The sequence below is a fragment of the Bombus vosnesenskii genome, unplaced genomic scaffold (assembly GCF_011952255.1).
Source record: "Bombus vosnesenskii isolate JDL3184/JDL3185 unplaced genomic scaffold, Bvos_JDL3184-5_v1.1 scf7180000013265, whole genome shotgun sequence".
Classification (NCBI taxonomy): Eukaryota; Metazoa; Arthropoda; class Insecta; order Hymenoptera; family Apidae; genus Bombus; species Bombus vosnesenskii.
The window spans coordinates 9030174-9056569 of NW_022882925.1; the positions used below are offsets into that span (position 1 = coordinate 9030174).

Genomic DNA, 26396 nt, shown 5'->3' on the forward strand with positions numbered 1-26396 from the left:
TTTCTACAAGTAAAAAATCCTTTGGTTGTATCGTAAAAATAGAACGAGTAATTTTTTATTAACCCTTTAGAAATCCGAATATGCGAAATGACTTTATACAGATTGTTTGGACGATAAAGATTGTGAGCTTGCTTTCATTCCCATAGCATGAACGTAGTTAATTGTATCATATAGTAATGATATTTAAAATTATTACATTTCTTTGTGGCAATACGTAGACAGATGCTTATGAACGATATCTATCGATATCGAACCGTTCACAACGTTTGAATACGACATACATTTACTGATTGTCATAAGAACCAATCTGCGATGAGTTTGTTTTAAAGACTGGAGGATAAATGCAATCGAGCAATTGGTTTCACAGGCTCGGCCTGTTAAAACCTCAACCCCGGTAGTAAGAGTTTCATTCATTTGTTCAAGGGAAAGGGTCACTGTTCGTAGTCTAGCCAGCATGCACGTTGTATGTTGTCGAAAACAATTAGAAAAGTGCTTTGTTGAAGCGTTTCAGGGTGCGTGGTGTCCGATAATACGGATTTGGTGTTTGACTTCTGAAATCGAGATGAAAGAAGTGGTCCGCTTAACAGATTTAAATCTCTAATAATTGACGAACAACAATGTTCGAACCCCGTGATCGTCAATGTAAAAAGAAAATCGGTCGTTGTGTTGAAACATAAAAGTAACAGAGAAAATCTGCTAATTTGAAACGTATTGGAAAATTTTTCAAGTCGAAACAAAGATGATATATCGAAAAGAAAAATGGAAATATTTTAATTTTTTTATGTTACACGACGCAAAATGCTAGAAAATCCTGGTTATGTTCAATTTATGATAATTCTGTCAGGATGAACAGGAAAGCAAGCACGTTTCACTTTCGCACAAATATTTGTTGCCTCGAAAAGCAATCGAAATTAATATCGCAATTCGTTAATGATTATTTTGTAATTTCCCTTCGTGCGCGTTTCATCGCATGTCTAGCGTACATGTTTTTCATGCAAAGCGCAAATTAATATAGTTTCCGTGTAATGGTCGAGCAAATAATTTCAGAGAGGGGTCGAGTATAAATCGTGCATAATTAACGACGAAACGTATTTTTAATTTAACTCGGCCGGAACATTTTATTCTTTCCGGCGGTTTTAGTGTATTCTATGCTCTCTCCTCCTCTGCCCATATTATCTTCCGCCGCCGTGAATCTCTTAATTATTTTTCTCGCTTGTTTTCACACGCGAGCAGCTTTTTTACGCTTCTTTTTCACGGTTATGAAAACCGGGTAGTGAAAAAATTATTACGATGTGATTTTACGTTTCTTCGTGAATATTAAATTACGTCTATATATAAGAACGTTGGAGCGGTGCCATTTGATAAAGTTTGAAGTCGCGAAACTGAAAATATGTATTTTTATTAGGAGTTTAAAACTCGATAACCCAGATAATCCACCCCGTGTGTAGCACGTACGTACGTTTCAAAATGAGAATTACGCGAGATCCACTACAAAGAATTAGGATGAGCTAGTGGGCGACGAGTATGATTGATGCGAGGGCGTGGATGCTCTCGGATTACCGAGTGAATTGTCATTGCCAATAGTATTCAAATATTATGATCCATAGGGGTTTGATGTACACAAATATTTGTGTTTTCCCCATTTAGGGGAATTACCAAAATTGTACCATATTTTAGTTTCATTGCAATTTTTGTATCATTTTCTTCGTAAATTTTTGTTTGAATATATACTATTCTAAAATATCATTTTAAATAAATATAATCATAAAATATCATTTTAAATAAATGAGAGTAATTTCATCTAGATACATAGTTTGTGGGCGACATTTAAATTGCTTTAGAAAAAGAGAAGAAAATGCCTCGTCCATTTCCATTGAATTAAATTATTATCACCGTATTCCGAAGTGGAATCAAGATTTGTTTTTCTCTTTTTTACTTACATATATCGTTCTTTTCATGCTGTTCGAATGTATTTGCTTCCAGTTGATATGAACAACGACGGAATAGTTAGGGAAAGAAAGATGAGAGAGAGAGAGAGAGAGAGAGAGAGAGAGAGAACGCGACCTGGAAGTCTTAGTTTCACGATACGCGATGGTGTTAGGTCGTCGCCAGGGATGTGCACTTTACTTTCAATCCGTAACGTGGGTCTGGATTCTCAGCGGTTCGTAGATAACGCACGTTCAGTCCCATTTGAGCCTAGAAGGGCTGTCTTTTCCTTCAGCATTCTGCTTGGCTGACTTATCCGACCTTGTGTGCACATACAGGCACGGGAGTCTCTTCTTTTCAAGCTGAATTCGTGTAAATAGCTACATTAGCTCGAATAATGATCTAATGTAATAATTTAATACTTTCGCTCGTTATTGACTACTCTGGTGACGCTTGAGGATTAACGATTGTATTTAGCAGAGCGATTAACATCGTAGGAAGTTTAAAATTGGACCAAAAATTTATTAGGTATGTAGTATGTAAATTGGTTTAATGATTTTAGATTATTAAATTTTCATGCGTATGAGGTTATTTTAAATTCAAGTATTTTCCCGTCTTGTGTAATTTTAAAGAAATACAATTGTTGTTTATGTAATTTTACTTAAACGAAGTTGCATGATGAAAATTATTCCGATGATTTAGTTTATTTTACATGATACATAGATAAAATTTTGATTTCGTTTAAAGAGGCATCGAGCCAATGTACATACTTGATAGTTTGTCTATGATCTTTCCATTATTGTATATTTTATGCGAAATGTTTGTTGAAGTTCGTTCGCGTTTTGAAGTAGAAAACAAAATTTTGTAAGATATTTCGCATCTAATTTATACTTCGTATTATAAGCATGGCATAATAACCGTAAAAGTGTTTTTTAGTAGTTTACTGAATATTTGCAAATTGTTCCCAGAGCAATTTGTTGAATAATATTAAATTCAAAAGGAAATTCATTAGCGTAGCTGTGTATTTACGAGCAACTTTCCAGTTACAACGTAGGTTGTGATAATGATCGTGATATTTAAGACTACGTTAAAATTTAATAACTTAATATAAGCGTCATTTCTGCTCTGCTCAGATTTTCTAAATAGTTCGTCGAGTTATCAGTGTATATGTGCAACTTCCTTAGTTCTAATTTATATTTCGAGACAAGATGGTACTAAATTTTGACCTCACGCAGCTATAATTCCATTGTCCTTTCTAACTTTGGGTAACAGCGTTCTTAATGCCAACGAGAATTGCCTGCTAAAATTCTTCATACTTTCGCTATATTTGCATAGTTTGTTGCGAGATAAAATGGAAATAGATTGTTCCAAAATCTTCTTCAACGTTCGAAACGTTAATTCTTAGTTGGCGAAGTTTACCTTTAGATTTGACCTTTACGAGCAACTTGGTTGCTTAGTTTATTGATACCTAATTCGTATGGGCCTTACCAAAGAATTTACTTTGACATATTAGATTACTACCGTAAGTATACTTGCGGAAAAGCGGTGACCCAACGCTTGAAAGTATCGGCAAAAAACGGCATTGCCGAATCGACTCGAATCGAATTGAATCGTATTGAATCCAGTTGAATGAGATCGTATCGAATTGAGTCGAGTCGACTCGAGTCGAATCGAATCGAATCGAATCGATTTTCAATCCGGGCACACAATCCGACGGTGTACGTCGCGTCACGTCATTTCCGTTCCATTCTACTTGTCCTGTATTTACATTTCGCTAGCGGCGAATTAACCCTACGAAAGGCATCGTTCTCTCGCAGGAACTAGTATCCTGTCGCCGCGGGTGCCTCGTCGGTGGGTGTCGTGTCGGTGGGTGCCATTACTGGCGTCGACGCCACGCGTGTGTCGCCACGGCTCGCAAGTGGCGCGTCGAGTGCTTACAATCAGCTGGGCTTGTCCGCAAATAACACCGGAGGATGATTATGATTGAATAAGGCCCGTAATTGAGGCTATTGAGCAATTATATAAATAACAAGCACACACTACGGACACCAACAGCCAGCAGAAGCTTATAGACGGAACACGGGCCCCATAAACGCATACCACGAGTGCGACTGGTGGACAGCCTGGGGTGTTATTTCAGTATGATGGGGAGAGAGTGGCACGGGGGTATGGCTTGTTCTACGGGGGATGGTTCTCCCTTTCTCTCTTTATCGTTCTCCCCTGGCCTGGTTGTCGAGGCAGGAGCGCCAGCCGAGTTGCCTGGAAAATTACAGTGCAAACATAACCTGCACCTATATGTATACCGCGTGCCCTCGGCACATCGCGTTGCTGCGTTAGTGTATACGCCGTTAGGCGGGGCCGGTGATCTCGAATTCCCTTCCTTTTGTCTCTCCACCATCGAACTCTTATCATTTTAACTACCAACCTCCGCGATCAGTTCGATCTCTTGACGCTGTTCCAAACAGAATCATGAATATTGTCAAGCTAAAATAAGTCTCCGAAAATTGATCGTAACGCCGTTTTTTCATTTGCGGAAAAGACTATAAGGTTGATGTTCCAGAGTGGTCGAAGAAGGGAGAGATTGAAGTTTAATCCTTAACGGTAGAGCTTGCCGAAAGGTAGCTGGAGTGTGATTAATTTCTTATGAGGGATGAAAAATGAGATTCGAGTGTCTGCTGTTTAATGAACGTTGTACGATCTACAAGGTTGCTGGTTTTTAATTTCAATGGGTATGAGATCGCGTTTCGCTTGTTTGGGATTGTACGAAGGTTTGAGCGAAGTAATAAGTATCGCCATCGCGTTAACAGACTATCGAGAGATCTTTTTTATATTTTGTTGGAACGCGTAAATCGATAAATAATAGTTCTTATTTAACTAGTGCGAATTACGTGCGATTCCGAATGGTGTTAACTACTATGTAGCTATGCAGTTGTTTTGAAACCACTCACGCACGTTTACTCGGATTATGTACTTAAACGCGATGTTTTCATCTTATCTCCTCGTGTTGGAAAATATCCTGTTTGTTGATTGAATTGTGTTTAAATATTTTTAAAAGCTTTGCAACACGAATATGTAAAAATTCAGAGAAACAAGTTTAAGGTAACAATTTCAAAATACGATAGAATAATATTTGATAACACCTATTTATTTAAAGCTTTATATTTCGACAGGTATTTCTTGTTTTTTACCACTTAACTATACCTGTTAACTATCTAAAAAATATTCACAATCTAAAAGATAATCTTTCTTTCTATATACTCTTTCTATATTTGCTCCGATATATTTCATGTTTAATGTTCAATATTACTCCTATATACATTTTAAACGTAATTCGCTAGAATTCTTATACATTATTTCATCTTTCCCAGTGAAAATTTTTTGAACATTGCTCGTTCTCTTATTCGAGCAAAGAGGGCAACATCGCAAGAACCTATAATTACTTTCCACCAACCTCTGATGTTTACCTCCTAGAGGTGGACTTCGGAAGGAAATGGCAAGGGATGAAGCTCGATACACACGGAGTTGGCGTTTTAATCAGGGTGTCGCGTTCGTCTCGGGTATCTAGGATAGGACGGTGATACGGGATGCATGGAAGCAGAGAAGCGTCAGACAGGCGCCAGCCAGAACGATGTTCTGGCTCCGACGCTGACGGAACCAAGAGCTGACTTCATTTTCCACAGATCGCCCTTTCGCATTCCGTCTATATACGATCGGTCAACGCTTTTGTCCACGCGACAGGGTGCCGAAACACCCTCCACAGGGGGTTCCTTTTACCTCTAGACGTATGGATTTACGTCTTACCCCGCTACGAAGATCGATAGCTCTGGATATGAAACCGATATCGACGCGTGCGAAAAATTCTCCTGACTAGGATACCATCTTCGGACCCCTTGTTTAGGAATTTTTAGCTTGCCCAACAGAAATCCTCGTCGTTCGCGTTCTGACATTATTTTTCTTGTCTCTTTCTACCTTTCCCTTTTCTTCAAAATGCTTAATTTAAATAGCGTTAAACGTCATTTGTTTATCTGTTTTATTGATTGTCCTCTTCGATCCATGTTTTTGCGACAGCGTTAATTTCTGTTTGATTTATTCTTTCGAATTAAAATTTGAAAAATATGTATTGCCATCGCCCAAACCCAAATCGATTCGTGTAGTCTTGGAACGAAGATGAACGATGTAACAGAACACGATAGCTGGAAATTCTTTTTTATAAACCCGTGGAAGATTTAGTAAGTTTAGTCGCAATTCGATAACGTTTTATTTGTCGTGGAATTTGAATTATTCAATGCTGCGGATATACCATTATGCAGAAGGTGTTGGGTATAGTGTTGTTTTCCCGAAACGAAAACGTAGGTACGTTATTTACCGCACAGGACACATGATTAATCGTAAACAGTGGATAGAAAATTAGTCCCCCTAAGATAATTAGTTAACATAATTAATTTTCTTGACTACCGGCAGCATGGTTTGGAATACCAAACAGGAACTGCTGGTTATGTTCAGAAAAATGCTTTGTCTAAAGAGAGGAATAGTAATCGATCTTATGTTACTTGCTGCGTTACTCTGAGTTCTGTCGACGAAACGTTAACATAGCGTACATTGATATCTACCACAATATTTGTCAATCAATTTCCTAATCAAATCGATTAATATAAAATTTCAAAATTTTTTAATTTGAGGAAGCAACGAACTGGTTTTCGAATACATTTCAACGGTGGTTCTTAATATAAAGTAATTCGCAAAATAGCATTCGTAATGTATTACAAAAAAGGAAAGATTGTAAGTGTGAGGGATTATATACATAGTTGCATCTTTGTTTGTAATTTCATTTTGAACAAATTGAAAATCGTCTGGTGCGAATCGCGAGTTTTTTCGTACGATAACTATGTCGGAGAAATTGAATTTTTTCGAGGCGTATTATAATTCACATCCCAACACGAAATTCCGGCGACATTGAAAAGATGAATATTGTCGTCTTAAGGAGCGAATGTGTTAAACGTAGTTGTACGGAAGAATATCCGATCTCGAGCCTTCCGCTGGGATACGCTTATAAAATTAAGGGATAATGAGAATTAACGAGAATGATAACAATCTGCACACAACGATATTTTCTTCGCGTTATCGAGGCAACGTCGCTGAAGGGAAGGCCTCGAAATGAATACAGATTCGCAGTGTTTTAACTCGGTATAAGGGTCGAGAACGAGAAAGTATGCGCATTAGCCTGTAAAATAATGTCGAGGAACTAATCATTAGCAGTTCCCTTACTCTTTTTTCGACTTAGCTTTGACAGTGTATAACCAATTGCTTATTTGCTATATAATCGACTTTACGAACAAGAGTCAACAAATGCAGAACCAACCAAGTAAATGGTCATTGGAAATGAAATTTGTTCATATTCTCGATTACGTTCGATTACGCCAATTTTCTCACTTTTCTTTTCGTTTACTTTTCGACACGCCTCTTGTTTATAAGAATATCGAGCACAGTAATTCGATCACTCTCAAAAGTTCCACGTACTTGTCAGCTAGCGCAGTCTGGCTATCCGGGACTCATGAAGCACCCTCGATGGCTCCTGTGCTCTAAGCACCCTTCGTCACTTTTCTGAAAATCTTTAACCGCTCTTAACTCCTTCCTCTTTTAGCAACTTTTTAATACGGTCCGTGGCAGCTGAAAATACCCAAGACAAGTCGAGTATGTGTCTTTTTTCCTCAGTCGAGGAACGTACACGCGGTAATCCAAAGTCGTTAATATTGAAATATTAATATCGCCGGGGCAACCTCCGCGAAGTGCAAATATCATTTCGAAGAGCGAGCCGGGACAAAATGAAACAGGCGAAACGGACGGAATATTCTGTAACAAATTAACTTGGACCGGTACCGGACCCGGGGAGAGAGGATCGATCCGCAGCGATATCGCTAAATTTTATGAACCGTTTCGCGGAGTTTTAATATTTCATTCGCCTACAACGCTTGTCCAGTGCTTTTAAAGCGGCGATCATTTGATTTCCGTTTTCGGTAACGCCGAATATCATCGCGAGGAATTAAGACGATTATCGAAATAATTTTATAACGTTTACTGGTAAATACCGTATCATAGATTTATGAGCTCGTTTGTTCTGGATCATGGCTACCGTGCCCCACCGAAATGTTCAAATAAAAGTGGTTAGCACATAATAAAATGCGAACGATGCTCTTAAATTTCTGTTATGCACGAGAACGTTTGGGAAATCAAGCTTGATTCGAGCGAGAACGTTCATGGGATTTTTGGGCAAGCATAGGTTGTCTCTTTAATGTTTAATTAATCCTAAATAAGTGGAATATACGTTCGCCGATAAATATCTCATTTGACAAGCCCCCGGGTATCGCGTCTGTTTAAAGTACCGCCAATGGAAAGAGTATTCGTCGAAACACATATTGCCAGTGTGCCTGCATATTTAATTTCGTGTGTCATCAAAAGCATCGGCTCGGTAGAAGTTTGGAAATGCACGCGGCCCCGGACCAAGTTTTACGACATCGTCAAAATGAAATTCCTGTTTATTCATGGTATGCGTAATTCAAAATGGCATCGCTCCCATCGCGAGAAGACTATAAATGTTCATCGCAAGATACATTTTCATGCGTCTACAAGACGTATGCCATCGTCCCTAAGATTTAGAACACTCATTTTAAACAGAGACAATCATTCTGAAAAATATTGTTGCACTCGGGAACCATGGCCTGCCGTTCGAGTACTTTTATTCATACTAAAATTATCAATCTTTATCACGTACCTAAATATACATGTTATAGATAGAATATTGTAATTAAAGTGATAAATAAAGCTGAAAATAAAGGAGCGCATATACATATGTACTCGTGTTTTTAGCTCGATCGAGGACAACGTTAATTCTGTCGAAAGCACCTGCGTAATATCAATTTTATATTGAAGCAATGGAAAGAATATACCGCACTGTGTAAATAATAGAATGTTTGAATAGCGAAATATTTGGGTAATAGAGATTACTATCGTATTGAATTGTTTGAGAAGATCTTATCGTTTTTGACAATCGATATTAAATTCTATGGAGTATTAAGTTGGATTGAAAAAGGATTATCCATTACGAGCGTTTAGCAAATAGCAAAGTACCGAATCCGAGCAGATATTGGTCCTAGTTAAACGCAGCAATTAAACAGAAAAATCCACAATTGGTTAATGGGAAATGTATCATTTTTCAATGAGACAACGTTAGGCTTTACAAATTACGACAACGTGCGCAAATAAGTATCCTGTATAAATAACTTAAATCGTCAGAACATTACCGAACAAAACTCGTTAATCGTTATTTTTAATATTTGATATTAAATCTATATACCTAGAAAAAGATATTACAATTTAATCGATATCTAGATCGATTGCAATTCTTGCTTTCTCTGCTTCATAAAACTAACGTATAATGTTACGGAGGAACGTCATGTTCCTTTACATCTGGTTTTTGATATCTCACGTCCGTGTGTAATGTTTAAAATCATAGGTTTGTATTCGTACAGACCGCTCGCGCAAGGATTCATTATATTAAAAATCGCACGTGGTCAAACAAAGAGAAAACAAACCAGCGGATAATACAATACGCGCGCGCAAACAAGCAGGGAACCTACTGTACAAAAGTTTCGTGATGTTTGTGTTGTCGCTCGTGATCCATCTCTCACCACCTTGTGTATATTTTTATCAATTTTATTTCTGTGCCACATACGATTCGTTCTATATGCGTAAGTAATGAAAATAATAATGCGTTCAAATGCGTCTAAACGAATTAAAGCGGCAAATTAGGAGCTGTTGTTGCAAAGCAATTTTGGAAATTAAAGTCATAGAATTCTATCTCGAATAATTTTTCTAGTAATCTCCGATTCTGTTATATCGGAATATATACTTACCCTCTTTTAAAAGAATATCAAACTTAGAAAATCAACAGAAATGGGCTTATCATATTCTCCCCGTGTGATTTTCTTGTAGATAAATAAAAAAAATTCACGCGAAAGCTTTCCTTCCACCGCTGCACACACTTATTTCTCTCGTAGCCCCTTACCCCACCTTAAAATCCAAAGTCTACACGTGTACATTTTCCTGTTAAACATCGTCCTGCTATACCTCCAGAGGAAGACGAAATCTTACCGTGCGAACAGCAGCACTGGTTAAATAAATAAAAGAAGGAAGGAAGGAATGGAATGGAATGAAACGAAACGAAACGAAACGAAACGAAACGAAACGGAAGCCATTAGCAGAGGCGGAAGCAGCGGTGGATGCGAAAAGCGGCCTGCAAATCTACCGTGGAGGAATTTCGTGATATTCCGTGTTGCTCGCGCGATTCGTCTCTCATCATCTCGTTTATATTTTTATCACGTCTATTTCCATCCATCCTTTGGGATTCTGTGTACGTAGTATTACGTGTCCCGGCACCGTCTCCTCTCGACCTAGCTATGGCCATATACCCGTTTCAAAACCGTGACGTCGTGTCGGATCGCGTTTCTAGCGCGAGCGTGTACGCGCCGTATAGGCACTCATTTGTGTACCTGAAATTCCTGCAAATCCTCGGGAATCTGGTTCGCTGCGCAAAAGGCACGCAACGACGTATTCGCTCGATCGCAGAACAAACGTTTGCCACCCCGTCGGTTCATGCATGGACAATTTCATTACCTGTATCGGGGGCTTGGTGACGCTGGTCTGGTGGTTGCGATGGCGGAAGCGAGAGGCACGGAGGGTGCGGGGAGATCTGATGTGGGTGGCTCGACCAGTGGGTGGCGCTCGGTTGGCGAGTGCGGCGGCGTGTGCAGGCGAAACTACACTATTAAATGGTGTCCTGACGGGCGCCAGTTAGGTGCACCGGGGTATGGCCCATTCTCGTCGTGTCACTCTGAATCTATTTGCATAGTAATGGCGCCGTGCTTCCCTTTCCTCCTCCACCCTCCGGCTCGCCACCCTTTAACGTATAAATACCGATACGGAAGCTTTTCAGCCGAAGATGTTCTCGCCATGGTTCCTTCATATTGCCGGATACACCAAAGTTTCTCCTAATTCCTTGATATTTGCTCTTCCATAGTTACGCGATGTTTTTTTCCAATTTCTTTAGTCACGGAGCAGAAAATTTTATGTTCGCCACGAATCACATATCGTTAGCGTTTACTTGCGATTTAATTGGAAAAAGTTCGATCGAAATTTATAGATTAGAGTATATGATTTATATTATGTATCCATAAAATTACTGCGAAGAATTAGTTCGCTAGTTGTAGCGTTAAAATATTCAGTAACGTATCGTATACGCGTTTGACACGAGTGTAATTGAAATCGTGAAATTCATTCATTACGTAAATTCATATAAGTGTTAATGTTGCTTATAATTAGGAGGCTATTGCGAACCGGCTCCGGTGTTTCGCCGGTTAGAAGACAGTCAAGAGACAGAGTTAAAGCTTACTCGAGCAATGAGTCGCGACCCCCAATTATTCGTTATAATTCTAATTATCTCGCATACTCCGAAAATCCGCAATTCTCCGTACCAGATATCCATGGAAATGTATCTCGAGACGGAGTTCGCGATAATTAGGAGCTTGCTTGGAAAGCGTAAGACGATTACGACACTACCATACCGTAGACATCGACGACGATGAATACGATGAACGGGGTGAAAAGTGGTTGCTGGGTTGGCGGGAGGAAAGAAGGGCTAGGAGGATGTCTGCTGCTTTCCATTAGAAGAATAATAAACTATAACCGATATCTACTGCTTCCTAGGAAACAGGCAACTCTATCCCTCTGGTGGATCGAACAGGGGGTGGTTAACAGGAGGGGACTGTTCGGACAGGAATGGCTGAGTAACAGAAAACTGCCGTAATGGAGGTTAATTACGAAGGGGTGATTGTGGAGAGGGAAGATCGGTGGAAGTAGAGAGAGCATTGTAGGTTCCCCTTCGTTTCTCTCTTTCTCTCACTTACGCTTTTCTTCTTTCGCTTTCCTCTTTTCAATTTCATCCCCTCTACCGTTCGCATTTCTTGCAGTTCTAAGGTTCGGTAAAGGCAAAGCTTTGGCTCGGTTGCCAGGGTACGGTCACACCCAGACGGTTGAAGCTTCCTTCAATTATAAAAATACGGTTATCCTCTACTCTTTAACTTCTACGGTATTTTTCGAAACGCTTTTGCCGCGAACTTGCGTGTACTTGATCAGCTCGGACAATTCTTTGTTTCTTCGTCAGAATCAAAACCCAACCGTCGAATGAATTGCAATGTCTTTTCGGAATTTATGTCGTAAAAATCATTTTATGAGACGACCTGGCATTACAAGTATCTCCTAACTAATGATTACGACGTTTTTCTTTATCTATGAGAGAATAATAGCTTTGTTAAAAAGACCAGCAATGACAAAAATATGTTCCTCTAGTTTTATTTTCTTTTTTCTTCTATCGCTGATTCGAAGTCCTTAATGAAGCTGAGGGCAAAAATGGACGCAATTTCACATCTTAAACGCGATCAGCCGTGATTTCTTTCATAATTGGTATCCTTCGACCCACCCGTTCTTTCTCGAATTTCTCACGGCTCTCTGGTTACAAGCTGCTTCACTATCTTTCTTCCGCTTTCCTTCTTCTCGTCTGAACCTTAACACGGAGCCTCCGAACGCGAAGATATGTAGCATTGTAGCATAACTCACAAGCGGCGTTTCCATGGCGTTTCAATGGTTGTCGTGCTCTCGCATATCGATAAAATCCTCGTTACTTTTCCGATTTCTTGCGTAATCGAAACGCCTCGATGATTCGTCATTTGTCATAGTTATCTTGTCTAGTCTACCGAGAGGCAAAGAAAAAAGGAAGAAAAACAAGAAACGAAGGAAAAAAGGTAGAAGAAATTACGAGAGCGTCGGAGCGATCAAATTGAAAATATCTTGTGCAATCGAGTTGTTTCTTACTTGTTAACGCGTCATCCTTCTTGTGGCCCTGAACCGCGAAAACGATAATTCTGAGAACTCTTGTCGTGATTAACGATACCTTGCAATTGACTTGATTGTAGGTTTGTAATTTGTAGGATTGTTATTACTATATTTTTTGTATCCTTGTCACGATAAGAATAAGGTATAAATTACTTGAACGCGAATAAGGAAATTTAAGTTATTCGAAGCTTTCAATCTTCGAAAATGGTTAAGTTGTCACGCTTTCCTTCTTAAATAATATAATTTGATCGTGCGGTTATGTTAAATTGCTGATTTTTTGTCACTCTTCTAGTAAGCAAACAATATAATTGTGTTCGAAAACTTTTTTGATGCTATATTCGTAAGAAAGATTGATTCGAGGTATGGATTTAGTCTCTTTCACGGCCGTATACTGCAGATTTAAAATACATTAACGGAGAGAGCACTAGTCGTGGGTGCGCAGGATCGTGTCGCTTCTCTTTTTTTGTCTGTGTTTGAATTTCCACCGGAGCGAACTCTGAGAGATCCGAATAGGCGTCGGTGAGCGTCGAGGTGGAAACGGATGATCTCTGCAAGTTAATTTGTAACTTGAGCATTCCGCCCGGAGGATTGGGGCGGTTTCTGGAGGTGGTTGACAGGGTGGAAGCAAGGTACACGGTACCTTGGGGTTGTTTGTTGCGCTAATGTCTAATTAGTGGAGTGGTATCACGTCGCAACGAAAGCCGTTGTCGACTCTGCTCTCCTCTGCTATGCTTCCATGAAAATGGCTTATCTAGCAATCTACCGGATGCATGGTGTTCTTTTTATTTTCGTTTCGTGGAGATTGTGCTGCTAATGTGAGCGCTCATCGGTTAACCATTTCATATTTGTTTCCTTAATAAGGTATTTTTGCAGAGATATAAAATGCTTTTACAGGACAAATTCGTAATTAATTTGAATCTTTGATCGATTGTTAATGTCATTAGAAGAAGTGCTTCTTATTCAATGAACAAAAAGATTCGAGGTTTTGATATCGATTTTATACGTTACGCGATAAAAGTCATCTAATGACAAGTGAAATTCCGGTAGTGGAACGTAATGCACCGCTTGTGTCATTCCATATACCACCTAGCGATTGGCTTTTTTCAACGCACTTAGAAAACGAGTCTACCATGAAAAGGGAGGCAAAGTGTCTTATGTTATATTTATTTTACATATCTTGTGAGATATTCATTTATTGGCTAATAATATTATTAAACCAACCAGTAAATAATAGACTCTACATGTTTGTTACACAAACAATTTTCACAATTTAGACATTTTCGAAGTGGATTCTAATGTAGTGAATTTTAATCTAACGCGTTATATGTTCAAATTCAAGTGAAAAGAAGATGTGTAAAAATCGGGATATTGTAAATCGATTTCAAGAGTGGACGTGTTAAATTCGTTCGAATGTTCGAAAGTAATTACAATCGTTTAGAAAGACATGGAAACTCGCCCAATTGAGACCGTTGACGATTTGCACGAGCAGCTTGCCTCTAGCAAGCGATCTCTTAAACTCTAATTCAGCCACATACCACCGCTTCCAAGTGGTCACTATGCTGTCTACAAAGACGCGTTTTATGGTTCTATTGCCTTCTATCGTCTTGGGAAAATAAGCAATTTTACTTTATTCGGTGATGTAAAAGCCGACCTACGGAAAACGATTAACTTGCAATCGACGTAGTCGCGAAAGCTTTTTTACGCCTACAATAAAACGGTTTATTCTGCTGGTGTGTATTAATGGAAACTAGCTTGAACCTACACCAGCTGCTTTAGATATTAACCGTTATTCTCTCTGCGATTAATTTCGCTCTTTCAATCTCATTTATCAGAAAACCAGCTGGAAAGTACACAAAAATTCGGTGCAAATGTTCACTAATCAGCGTATTCAAAAAATATATTTCTCAGTTTGGGTTTTAAAAATAATCATTCATTAAAGATAGCGAGGAAATTACACATTCGATCGTCCCGTGAGTGGAAGGATCGCGATCGTCGAACTGAACGCGTGACCGCAAAGTTTCTGGACGTAGCGCGATCAAATATTAACGACATACCGTACGGTTATCGGATCATCGTATCATCGATCTTCCTGAATCTGCTTCGCGACCGTCACGAGTTCGTAAATGCGTAAGGGAATCCTCGTTTCCCCAGCAATCGATGTGATCCTTTGGGACAGTTGATTACCATCTCGTGCATTTATAGAGAAAGTTTTGAGTTTCGTGACTCGCGTACATATGTAGATGTTCTATCGGAAGTTTCTAATGTCCATTTCGATTCGATCAATTTTAATGTTGGTTTCTAGCTACGCCGGAGTTCTCTAACTGCATTTCGATAGATTAAACAGGTTTACACATGTAAAATATCAATGTTCTTTGAATTCTATCGGGTTGCTCGAGACATCAAATATTTCTTCGCAAGAACGAAATGGAAGTGATAATAAAATTGTAAAAGTGGTTTTGGTCTTCGTAGAATAGAATGCGTAACTGTGCTACCATGGCCATTTTTTCTGACTCCAGAAGCATGATGTAACATTCAACGCCATGGTGTACGGTAATCCGGTATACTCCCATGGAATAATCAACAATTTCCACGTTCTATTCTGTATTATTACAGCACGGACCTTGTATATAACTGGTATAATGCAGTGGGACGCATTAAAGGCCGGATAAACCTGCCAGCCGTACAATAACTGGTACGAGCTTTGGGAGGCTGCTTTCGTGCCACTCCATTCTTCTTCGTCCTTCTCTTTCGAACTTCTCGAGTGTAACTCGAGGTGGTCCACAGGTGGTAGCGCATGATTAATGATTCTTACTACGCCTTGCTTGCTCAACACGCCTGAAAGAGATCATTCTATCGCACTCAACGGATTTCATGAGGTTCGTGTATCTGCTTTAACAATTCTCACAGAGTGGTTTAGATCTTATTTCGTATTTTTCGTTTTTTTTATATTGTCACGGTAGTCTATAAATCCGAATTCGCATTCGTTGTTTTTTAATATCTGATAAGAAAATTTATCATGTGAACTACGAGCTCGAGGATCGAGAGGGCGTTGTAAAAAGATGGTACGAGCAATTTTTACGTGACTGCGACGGGTCACAACGTAAGATTCTGTAAATACATTATCCAGATTTGCTGGCCGTCTCAACGTCGAAAAACCTGCGGTATCCAAAGAGCTTTGCCACGTGGTACGATCCCACGACGTATCTCGTCTTTCTTCCGTTCCCTACTTTCCAATTTCTCTCCGCTTCCTCCTCCTTTTTCTTCTTCTTCTCCTCCTCCTCCACCTCTTCTCTCCCTCCTCCTTCTTCTTCTTCTTCTCCTTTCCAATATCCTTTTCCCACCGTTACATCCGTAAACTCTCTTACGTATTTATCCTCCACGGCCTTTTTGGCGTCCAGTCCCGTGTGTTTGCGCCGATATTATTTCATTTTCCGCTACTCCAGCCCACTCTCCGTTGGACGCTGCAGAGACAACTTCCCGTCGGGTTATAAGGGATGTGTAACCTTATTTGCTGGTGCATGGTTGAAGTCATCTACGTTATCTTACCTAGATAGGAGTTATTTCTGTCGGTATCGCCGCCTTTATTTCTTCATCGTTGTTCTTTTTTCGAGCATCTTCTTAAAGGAAAATATGCTATATACAAATTAGATTGATCGGAAAATCCTGTCACGTTTCTGTTCTTTGAAAGAAAGAAAATTAACTAAAATCTTTATAAATCGAAACGGCCGATTCATCAGACTTGAAACGAGTCAATTTTAAATGTCTGTTTTGGTCATCGATAAATTTAAACGAACTATCGAAAGAAAGTCCATGAATCTGAGAATCTTTATTCCTATCATTGTCTCTTCCGCTAGTCGAATCGATATATTTTCCTAGCACTCGGAACTCGGCATGAGCAGGACACGTCACTTTCCCGAGAACATCGAGGTCTACCGGCGACATTTTTAGATATATCCTAGCATCGGCTATATCCGTTTGGTTACGCTGGTCGTTCGTTATATACGGCACACATATCCCGCGACGCACGTACACTCGTGCCCACCGAGTATAAGTATAGGTATCAGAGCCTGGCAGGAGTTTCGTTTCATCCTACTTGTTGGGCAGGGCCCTTGGAGTGGCCAGAGTAAAGAACTTCTCCTTTTCTATCAACTTTTCTCTCCCGTTCGTTCCTTCTCTTAGGACCAAGGGGGGATTGTTTGCACTCTTTACTCTCTTCCTTTCCAGAGCCACTCTCCTTTCTCTTGTTCCTTAGATTCTTGGCTCGATCGGCCCATCCACGCCCCACGGGATCTTGCCACCCCGTCGACCGAACCTCAGATTGCTTTTATACCGTGGATTGATTGACAATATACTTACGTTAGTCGAGTGGACCGTACAGTTATGGAGACGGTCACACCCCCTATTGAATAGCCCTTCTTGCCTTCTTTTTCCTCTACTTCTCCTTATTCTTCTTCTTTTTTTCTATTTCTTCTTCTTTTTTTCTCGTTCGTCTTTATTTTTTGTTCTCTTGGCTGTTTTGTCTCTATCTATTCATTTTCTTATATTTACATACTTTTACATACTACTACATACTCACAATATACTTTGCCGTTTTTCTTTTTCCGGTTTCCATTTTTCTTTATCTTTTTGTCGCTTCTATCAGTGATGACCATTTTCTGGTAATATACCGGGCAGAAGAAGATAATACTCCGAATCATTGTATAGAAAAACATTGAAGGATATCCGTTTCGTCCATTGAAAGCCACCTTTCTTTTAACCGTATCAGCGTTACGCAACGCGTCTTTTGTTTCAAGTTCACTGATATATTTAGAAGTTTGTTTGTTCCCTATTCTCCGGATTACGCAAAATGTTGCCCGAAGTGAATTAAATACAGGCCATCTCGATATTTCAGAGTGGTTATTTTATAGGAAACTGTCGACTGGTGTGTATCGTAAATCCATTGTCGGTATGTTGGGCTATCATGAATTGTGCCCTTGGAGAAAGTGAACGAAAGACAAAGTACACCCTGGCGAAACCATTTCGTGTGATCTGCTCCACCCAGAGACCCGTATATTGCATCGTAAATCCTCACTGCTCGGAAACGATGAACTGCAAATTGCAAATTACAAATCTGCAGTTGTACTTCTATTTCAATATTTCTATCAAACCATGATTTTCTTAAATATCAATATTAAACGAATATTTCGTAGCTTATTTCTCAAACTAATAAAAGAATTTACTTCTGTTCATCAATTTATAGATATATTCTGTTTATCAATATTTATAGATATTGTATAAGTGTATCAATAAATGAATCGTCCGAGCTATTTAAAGATACGTAGACAAACAGCTGATACGATAATGATAGAATTTATTGTGCGAGAAAATTCAAAGGAATGGACCGGAACTTGGTAACTTGTAAAAATCTTACGTCAAGGTCCGAAGGTATCCCTTCTCGCGATCCAGAGAAGGGGCAGTGCTATTCACTGAATTCAGAATGCGTTTGGAGAGTCTCCAGTCCCCTCTTTACCTTTACTATTCTCGGGAAAGACGTATGAATCGTCGTCGGATGGTTGCGGTTCCCTGAGCGTGGGACACTTTAGAGGCTATGTCCCCGGAATACGTAACTCGGGATTTTGAACGTGCATTCTTTCTTATCCTTTTTCCTTCTGCACTCTATCCTCCTATCTTTATGCTTTTCCACTTTTTCTACTTTTTCGGCGCTTACGTTAAAATCGAATTATCCTGTTATGCAAACGTAGAGAATGTATCATCCGTTCGGACGAATCTCTCGTTGTCTGGCCAAGGCCGGCTGACTGGCAGTATCTACTAGAACAAATATAGTGTCCTTGGTTCATCGACTCTAAACTAGTCGATGTTGCAAATTAATATCGCAGAGATAAATTTATTATTAAAATAATAATAAACATGTTATTCTTTCTATATCCGTTACTAAACTATCACTCTGTTTGATATATCTAAAAATATTATTTTTTCAACAAATATACTTGGGGAAATGAAATCCTTCAATTACTGTAAATATTTCATTGCTTTTGCAGAATAATATACTAAAGAAAACTATAAAGGTTTGCACCTGTTATGTCGTGTGATCTAGGTTACATATTCTTGGTCTGATTATCTCGATGTACTAGATGTTCGTGTAACTTGCGTACTAAACCGAAAATCGGAATGGACCGGACCCCTAAACTGTATTTTACGACTGACAGCATCGTAAAACGTAATGCAGAACGCTTTTGGAACGTTGCTTGACGTACATAAATTCGCACGATGTAAGATTTTGGCAGAGTTGTACGTTGAGATGAAATCGTTTATGGACAAATAGTCGTTGTTTAAGTAACAACTATCAACGTATTCCAAACATGTGTAAAGTTTAATCTGTTATCATCAATGACAAAGTCAATGATAACATTGGCTTGATATTGTATTCTTGCTTCTCTCTTATAATGTTGATTATTTTATATTTATAAATGATAATATGAAATTTACCGGCCGATGGTTTAAGGATATTTGCTCGTAGCATTTTCGCGTTGTAGTCTATTTTCCTAGGTCTCCGGTACGTTGCATATGATTAATTATAACTATTTAAACTGAATATATTTAATATTCATACAGAACGTCAAATATAATTATGCAACAACTTCGCTACAACGTGGTTATCACGTTATCATTAATATGTAAAATTAGTTACTTCAGGATTAAATTCATCATAAAGTTTTCATGAATACACACCCGAGGCATAATGATAATCGGTTGAATATAATAAACATTTCTGCGTATCGCTTGTCAAGTATTAATGACACATGTCATTTTCGTTAAACTTGGAAGATATCGTAAACGTTCGATATTTCCTATACGCTTTATAACTTGCTAACGGGAAAGGAAATGCCATGCAAAAATGGCGTTGCATCGCGTAAATTAGTCAGCAGATACATCACCATCTGTAACGAAATTTTTGGGATCGCGATCTCCGCAGATTTACTAGAAATTTTATGGGTTAGCACGGTGCGCTATGGAAAGTTAAAGGAATTTTCAGCATAAATGTTAGGAAATTAGTCAGATTATTTATCGAGGGTGTACACGATAACCATTTTTCTTGGTATTTTCCTCGCGTGCCAGCTTTTCCTCACTTAAGGTTGGCGTTGCACTCTGAACTCCACCCTGAACCGCAAATATTGGCTACCCCGTAACAGCTACTCGTAAAAATCACTTGATTACAACCCCTCCCATATCACCTCGAGGGCCACCGTAAGATGAGGCGGAAAGTAAAAAAAGTCATCCTACGTCCTTTTTATGATCATTGAGGAAAACACGAAATTTGGCACGAAAAAACTTTCAATATTCTATGGATCAGTGGTTCTCATTCTTTACTAAGAGGTAAGAAATAAATGGAACGTTCTTTGAGTTAGTAAAGTAAGTTAATTGCTCTATTAATGAATTTATAAATTGCTAGTTACTGTGTAAATTTTTCAACAAACAAATTAAAATCTTGTTTCGGACAGTTGCAAGCAACCATTATGAAGAAAAACCTTTGCGACTTTGTTCATCGAACGCGGTAGCACAAAATACCGTAACAAGTAATTAAGTTAGAAGAAGATTAAGAGATAAAATGTTTCTGTGTTTTATTTACCATAAACTAGAGGTAGATTAATTCTTGACGCGATGAGAAAGAACTTTATGATTTTTCAAGACGCGAAATCGGAAAGTTTCGCCGGTTTAAAAATATTTTATTACCCCATGGACGTTAGTAAACGAAATAACCTGTTTATAACGATACAAAAACGTTTCGATAAATTACAATAAATAGGTGGTTATTATTTAATAGCTAGTAACATTACTACGTAGCTATCTTTACGTGTTTTTACAATATTTCTGCTCTACTGTAACTGCAACGATTACGAATAATATATGTATTAAATCTGATTATTAAATATTTTCCGCAATCATTCTTCACTGAGTATCACTATTATTAAGTAAATCGTTATTGTTTTAAATGTGCTATCAGTTTCTGTTATCTAAACGGCGATGTTGTAAATGATATATTGCTATGTTGTTATTAGAAACTGTTATTTCGTATTTTAATTTCGGATGGAATTTTCGTTTAGTTTTATGTATAAAAATTTAATCACGAGAAAAATTGTAAACGTGGCATTACTTATAATTTTCCAGTCATAGTAATGACGTCCCAGATAACGCGCCAGCCTTGATATTTCAATAGGTAGGAACCTGATATGATTTGATCGATAAAGCCTCCATGTTGTTGCACGGATACCGCTATATTGTGATTATCGGGGAATTATATAATCTGTTAAATAACATTGGTGTTGATAGAAATATGATATAATACATAAAAGTAAAACCGCATGCTTTCTTCTTATAGACGAAATAATTTTTGTTTCAGATTTTTTTACCTCTATCACTTCTCCTTCTACGCATATCATTACCGATTTAATGGGCAGTACAGCAGTTTGGCCCTTGTTACATCTTGGCTTTTCATACAGGTAAGTATCTTTTTTGATAAATGGTTGGTGTAAGAATTTTCTTGCATATTATATTGTTTGGTAACTATGGAGAGTAGACATCTACGAAATAATATTCACAGAGCAAAAATTATGGAAGTAAATATTTACATGTAATACAAATTTCTACTGTAATGCTATTTTGTTTTAAATTCTCATTCTTATAATATCAATCAATCAATGTTTAGATGAAGACCATAAAAGGCAACCGAAATTTATTAATCACGTCCCACTGTATCTTAAAAATTTAATAATTGACAAACAAAACATGACTTTGTCTCTGGTTCAACATTTCACCTCAAATTCGATCTATACTGGTTTATGTAAAGCCTTTGACTCTGCTAGCCATGTCATTCTTATTTTAGAACTTAAATCCCTTAGCTTCAATGTTAACCTATCCTAGTTATACAGTATAGTTACCTCGCTAACAGGCTTCAAATTGTTAAATTTAATGAATGCTACTCGAAGGCAATTGCTGTTCTCTTAGGTGTCCCTCAGGGATCCCACTTTGGTCCGCTAATTTTTATCCTCTTTATAAATGGTATTTCTTCTGTCTTCTTGCACAACAAAATGTTACTTTTTGTCGACGACCTCAAGATTTATCGAGTAATTGCGTGTGTGAAAGATGCAACTATCCTGTAGAAGGATCTTGATAGATTTACTCAATAATGCCCCAGAAACAGATTAGAAATTAACAATTCTAAACACAATATAATTCACTTCAATCGTAAACTCACCTTTATCTATCCATTGTCAACCACATCCGTGATCGTGGGATATTCTTTTCTAACAACCTTTCTTTTCAAGTTCACTGCTAACAAGTATTGTAATTCATACCTCATACAAAACACTTGGCTTTATTTATCGTACCGCTAAATTTTTTCCCAATATTTCTGCACTATGTACGCCGTGCTCTATAATTCTTTAGTTCGTCCTCATCTTGAACACGTTTCTGTTATTTGATCTCTTTAATATAAAAATCAAATTATCCAATTAGAATCAGTATAAGCCAAGTTTCTTAGGTTCGCCTCATATTTTAACTAATACACCTATGTCTTAGTATTGTCATGATTGCGGAACTATTCAATCGCGTTTGGAGTTATTGACCGTTGAGCAGCGGCGCACCATAACATAATCATCTTCCCTAATATCTTATACGAAGTAAACTTCTACATTTCTCTACTTTCTTTAAATCCGAACCCTATCCAACTATTACCTCAAATTGTTAAATATTATGTATGCATAATTGCTAACCAGTTTTGTAATATTATTGACTTGTTTTGTAAATCTTTAGGTTTTATCAAACTATCAGCTTGCAACACGGTCCGCAATCATTAATCACCAATTGTAGTAACATGTAACTACAAGCTTTCTTACCCGTTAATTACAAATAAACACTATTATTATTGTTATTTTATGATTCAACTGATATCGTCGCTCAAGACACACTTTTAGGCAAATAATATTTTTCATTTCTTCGTAACTCAGTCATTTTTGGTAGCATATCTTCAGTACCCTTGCTTAACAATTAAATAGCGCGAAGAAAGGATACGATACCAGAGATTTACGTTTATTAGACGTTGTTAATAATTTTTTAAAAGAAAGTAGATTTAGTTAAACAGTTCTAAAATATACCGATTTAACAAGAGAAAAATATGAGAATATCTCAAAGTCTAGCATTGCGTGTACTTGGGTAAAATGTTTCCGGATTAAGACGCAAACGAGCAGTCGTCGTGGATGGTAAAATAATCGTAAGCGATTCCAACAGGAATACAAGTAGAAAGCGCAAGAACACTTGTTCTCGTTAGTACTGAAAACCTGCGCATTAATCAAGAATACTTTGCGACCTACTTGAGAAACACTCGGCCGAATAAATATGTTCCTGGCGAATTTAACAGTGGTGGTCGTTCGAGGTGGTTATCAAAGAACTCTGCGCAAACAATGAGCACACGCGTTTAGAAATTATGTCACGGAGTACTTTTCCCCTTTGGCGTCTACCGCCTACCGATCGATCACTCCTTTCTGACATCGATCGTGAATTTCTCAAGAGGGCTGCAAATGTGTTTGCCTTTCAAATTGCTTAGCCCCGGATGTTCGTCGTGCGTGAAAATATGTTTTCTCTCTTGTGCGGTCGAGAGCTCGTTCGATTGGACGCTTGAAGCCGGCTGAATTAAATCGATGAGAACCATAATGACGAGGAACGTTACAGGGTGGATTCGTTTTGATGGACGAGAAAGACTAATTGTGGCTCAAATAAGTGTAACCGAATGAAAAAAATTTTGGTTACATTTTTTCACATTCATGTTTTATCTAGAGACAGATTTTATGCAAAGTTGATTAAAACTTTGAATCGTTATAATATCTAAATGAAAATACAACATAGCTACTTTTTGTTAGAAATTAAAAGAGGTGTTGTCTAATCCAGAAGAGTCGTGGTCCACAGCGTATAGTGAGCTATATTGCCGAGTTCTTTTCGCGGTAGATTTAATAATTAGGTGTTCGGGGATTGATTTCCGTCAGTTCGAACGATATAAAACGAAGGACGAATATTTTACAAGGAATTCCAGTGGCTTCTGGTGAAAGTTCTGCTATTGACAGTAACGATAGCGAATGAAGAGCCATTGCTTTGCAGTCTAGACCCTGTCATCGCTCAAACTTAAGTTACGTAAACGCGACCAGGACAATGCACCTGACAGTTCAATCAATGAGAATAATTTAATGCCAACTTAGGATTTCAGTGAGCGGGCATAAATACCATTCAGTTCTAGTTTTCTCCTTTGCTTTTGTTTTCTCTCTCCTTCTCTCTGTCTCTCTCTCTCTCTTTTTCTCTCTCCGAATACATTGTACATACATTTTTATAACGTTCAGAATCGAGTCCATTTACTCTTGAAAATTTTCAGATATTCGTAATCCTATTTATCCCGACGGATGTTATTTATAATTTTTCTTGCATCTAGCTTGATAATATTTTGCGAAAACAATACCTGTTGTAATAATGAACTAATTAGCTCTATATCGATATACGTTAATAATACAAAATTAATTTGTTATTAAATGTATTTAGTTATATATCTAATCTACATATTCAATCGTATCATAAGACATCATGTTGTCTTTCGCCAGAAAAAGAGATCATATCTTCGATTAAGAGACTAAAATTAAGTCTCTGCAATGAGTATGTTTCGTTCCGTTTGATTAGATTAGTCCATAAGAACAATGGATGATGAAATTGTCATTATCACCTCGAAATTACTGTTTCTTGGAGATCTGATAAAGAGCGGACTTAACACGAATACAAATGTTTTGCAATTTTTTTGAAATGTATGATATAACTCAATATTTCGTCATGTCTTTCTACGAATGAGTATTTACTTCGCATCGTATCTGTAAGTCATTCGTAATCGTCTTAATTGTTGACTGCAAATTTTAAGTTTACTGAAGAAATTTTAAATTAAATGAACGATATAGCATACCTTGATAATTGATTTCCTTTCGTTATTTTATCGTTAAATGAGAAAGACTAACTATGTAATCGTAAACATTTCGTTTTCGTAAATGAAATTGGCAAATTTTCAAAAAAGTAAATTTTTCAGTACAACAATTATATCCTAGGTAATCTGATTCGATAGCGTATTTTGATAATGCACTGAATCATAATTAGATCATCGCGATGGGCGTATTAACAGTTATTACTCTAATGGCGTTACAATAGCTAGCTGTTACGTTAATAATTGCGTTCGGTATGTACTGTATATATATTTTGCGTGGAAAAATTAAATACCATTAAAGTGCAATGGAGCGGCTAATTAGCCGATAAAAGATACGAATGAATAACAGATTCGACTGTTATATGCTCACAAAAGGAATATTCATTTTATGATACCATCGCGTATTAAAAGTACGGTGGAATTCGTAATAATCTCGAGCAGATCGCGAATTTACGCGGTTAAATGAATATTTTTAGAAGAAAATAATATGGTTGATATACGTAATGGTAAGTCGATCGTATTTAGTTTGATGTATAATTAAATATTTTTAACTAAATAATAAAGAAATCTCGTTTTATGAAAAATTATGTGAAACGAATTATAACGCATTCAAATATTTTTTGTTTTGTTGAGTGGTTTAGAAAAGCCCAAAATTAGTACATTTAAAAGCAATACATAATTAAGTGGTTATCTGAAATGAATAACGAGACTACGTCAATAGGATAAAAATCAAATCCAATCCAAAAAAAAAAGAAGAAGAAAAAAGAAAAAAAAGTATTCGTCATTTCTTAATAGCTTTTGTTTCACTTTATAGCCAATAATTAAATCTAATCTGGAAATAAATCGATGATTAAATCTAACGTGAAAGTATTTCAAAGTTTTAGTTTCTTTATCTGCAACATATCTAATTTAACAATACCTCTATGAAAAAATGCAAACAAATTTTCGTACGAATATCGCTTGATTCGATGGAGGTAGTTTAATGTAAAATATTAAACTATTTAAATCACATACGCTGTATATCGAATACTATTTTAGACGAATACATACCTATCTTACCATTTCAAAAATTACTTTTCCAGAAGCGATATTGTTCTTGAGGATTTTCATATTCATCTTGGGTTATATTCAATGACCGGTTAACCATCAGGTGATCTAGCTATCGCGAATTTTGATAATATTCCTCGAGCGCTGAAATTAAGTTACTTACTCCTGTCCTAGTCGCGATTAATATCAGCTGATAGTTAAGCGGTGGTCGTTAACAAGAGCAACCAGCCGGCCAAGCAACGATCGGCAATTATTTCCCCGGAACGAGTTTATGAATAGAAGCTAGACCACAGGAAAATTCGAAAACCCGCCGGGCAACAAGACATGATCGGTTAAACCGAATCGTTTTGACTCCTACCTCGCTCTCGCTTATTCTCTCCCTCCCCCCCTCCCCCCTCTCTCTTATCCTCATCCTCATCCTCACTCATCCAACCATTCGCTTCTTTTCTATATAGGTGAGAAAATCGGGGCGATT

At 37.7% G+C, this 26396-nt stretch overlaps 1 protein-coding gene across 3 annotated transcripts in view; it reads left to right on the forward strand.

Annotated features, from left to right (window-relative positions):
• The window catches only part of LOC117242735 (membralin), a 63136-nt gene that overhangs the window by 32177 nt on the left and 4563 nt on the right, over positions 1 to 26396 (forward strand). For all 3 annotated transcript variants that reach the window (XM_033509641.1, XM_033509658.1, XM_033509650.1), the window contains exon 11: positions 21269 to 21368. In XM_033509641.1, coding sequence (XP_033365532.1) covers positions 21269 to 21368 — 100 coding nt within the window. The remainder of the gene's footprint in view (positions 1 to 21268; positions 21369 to 26396) is intronic.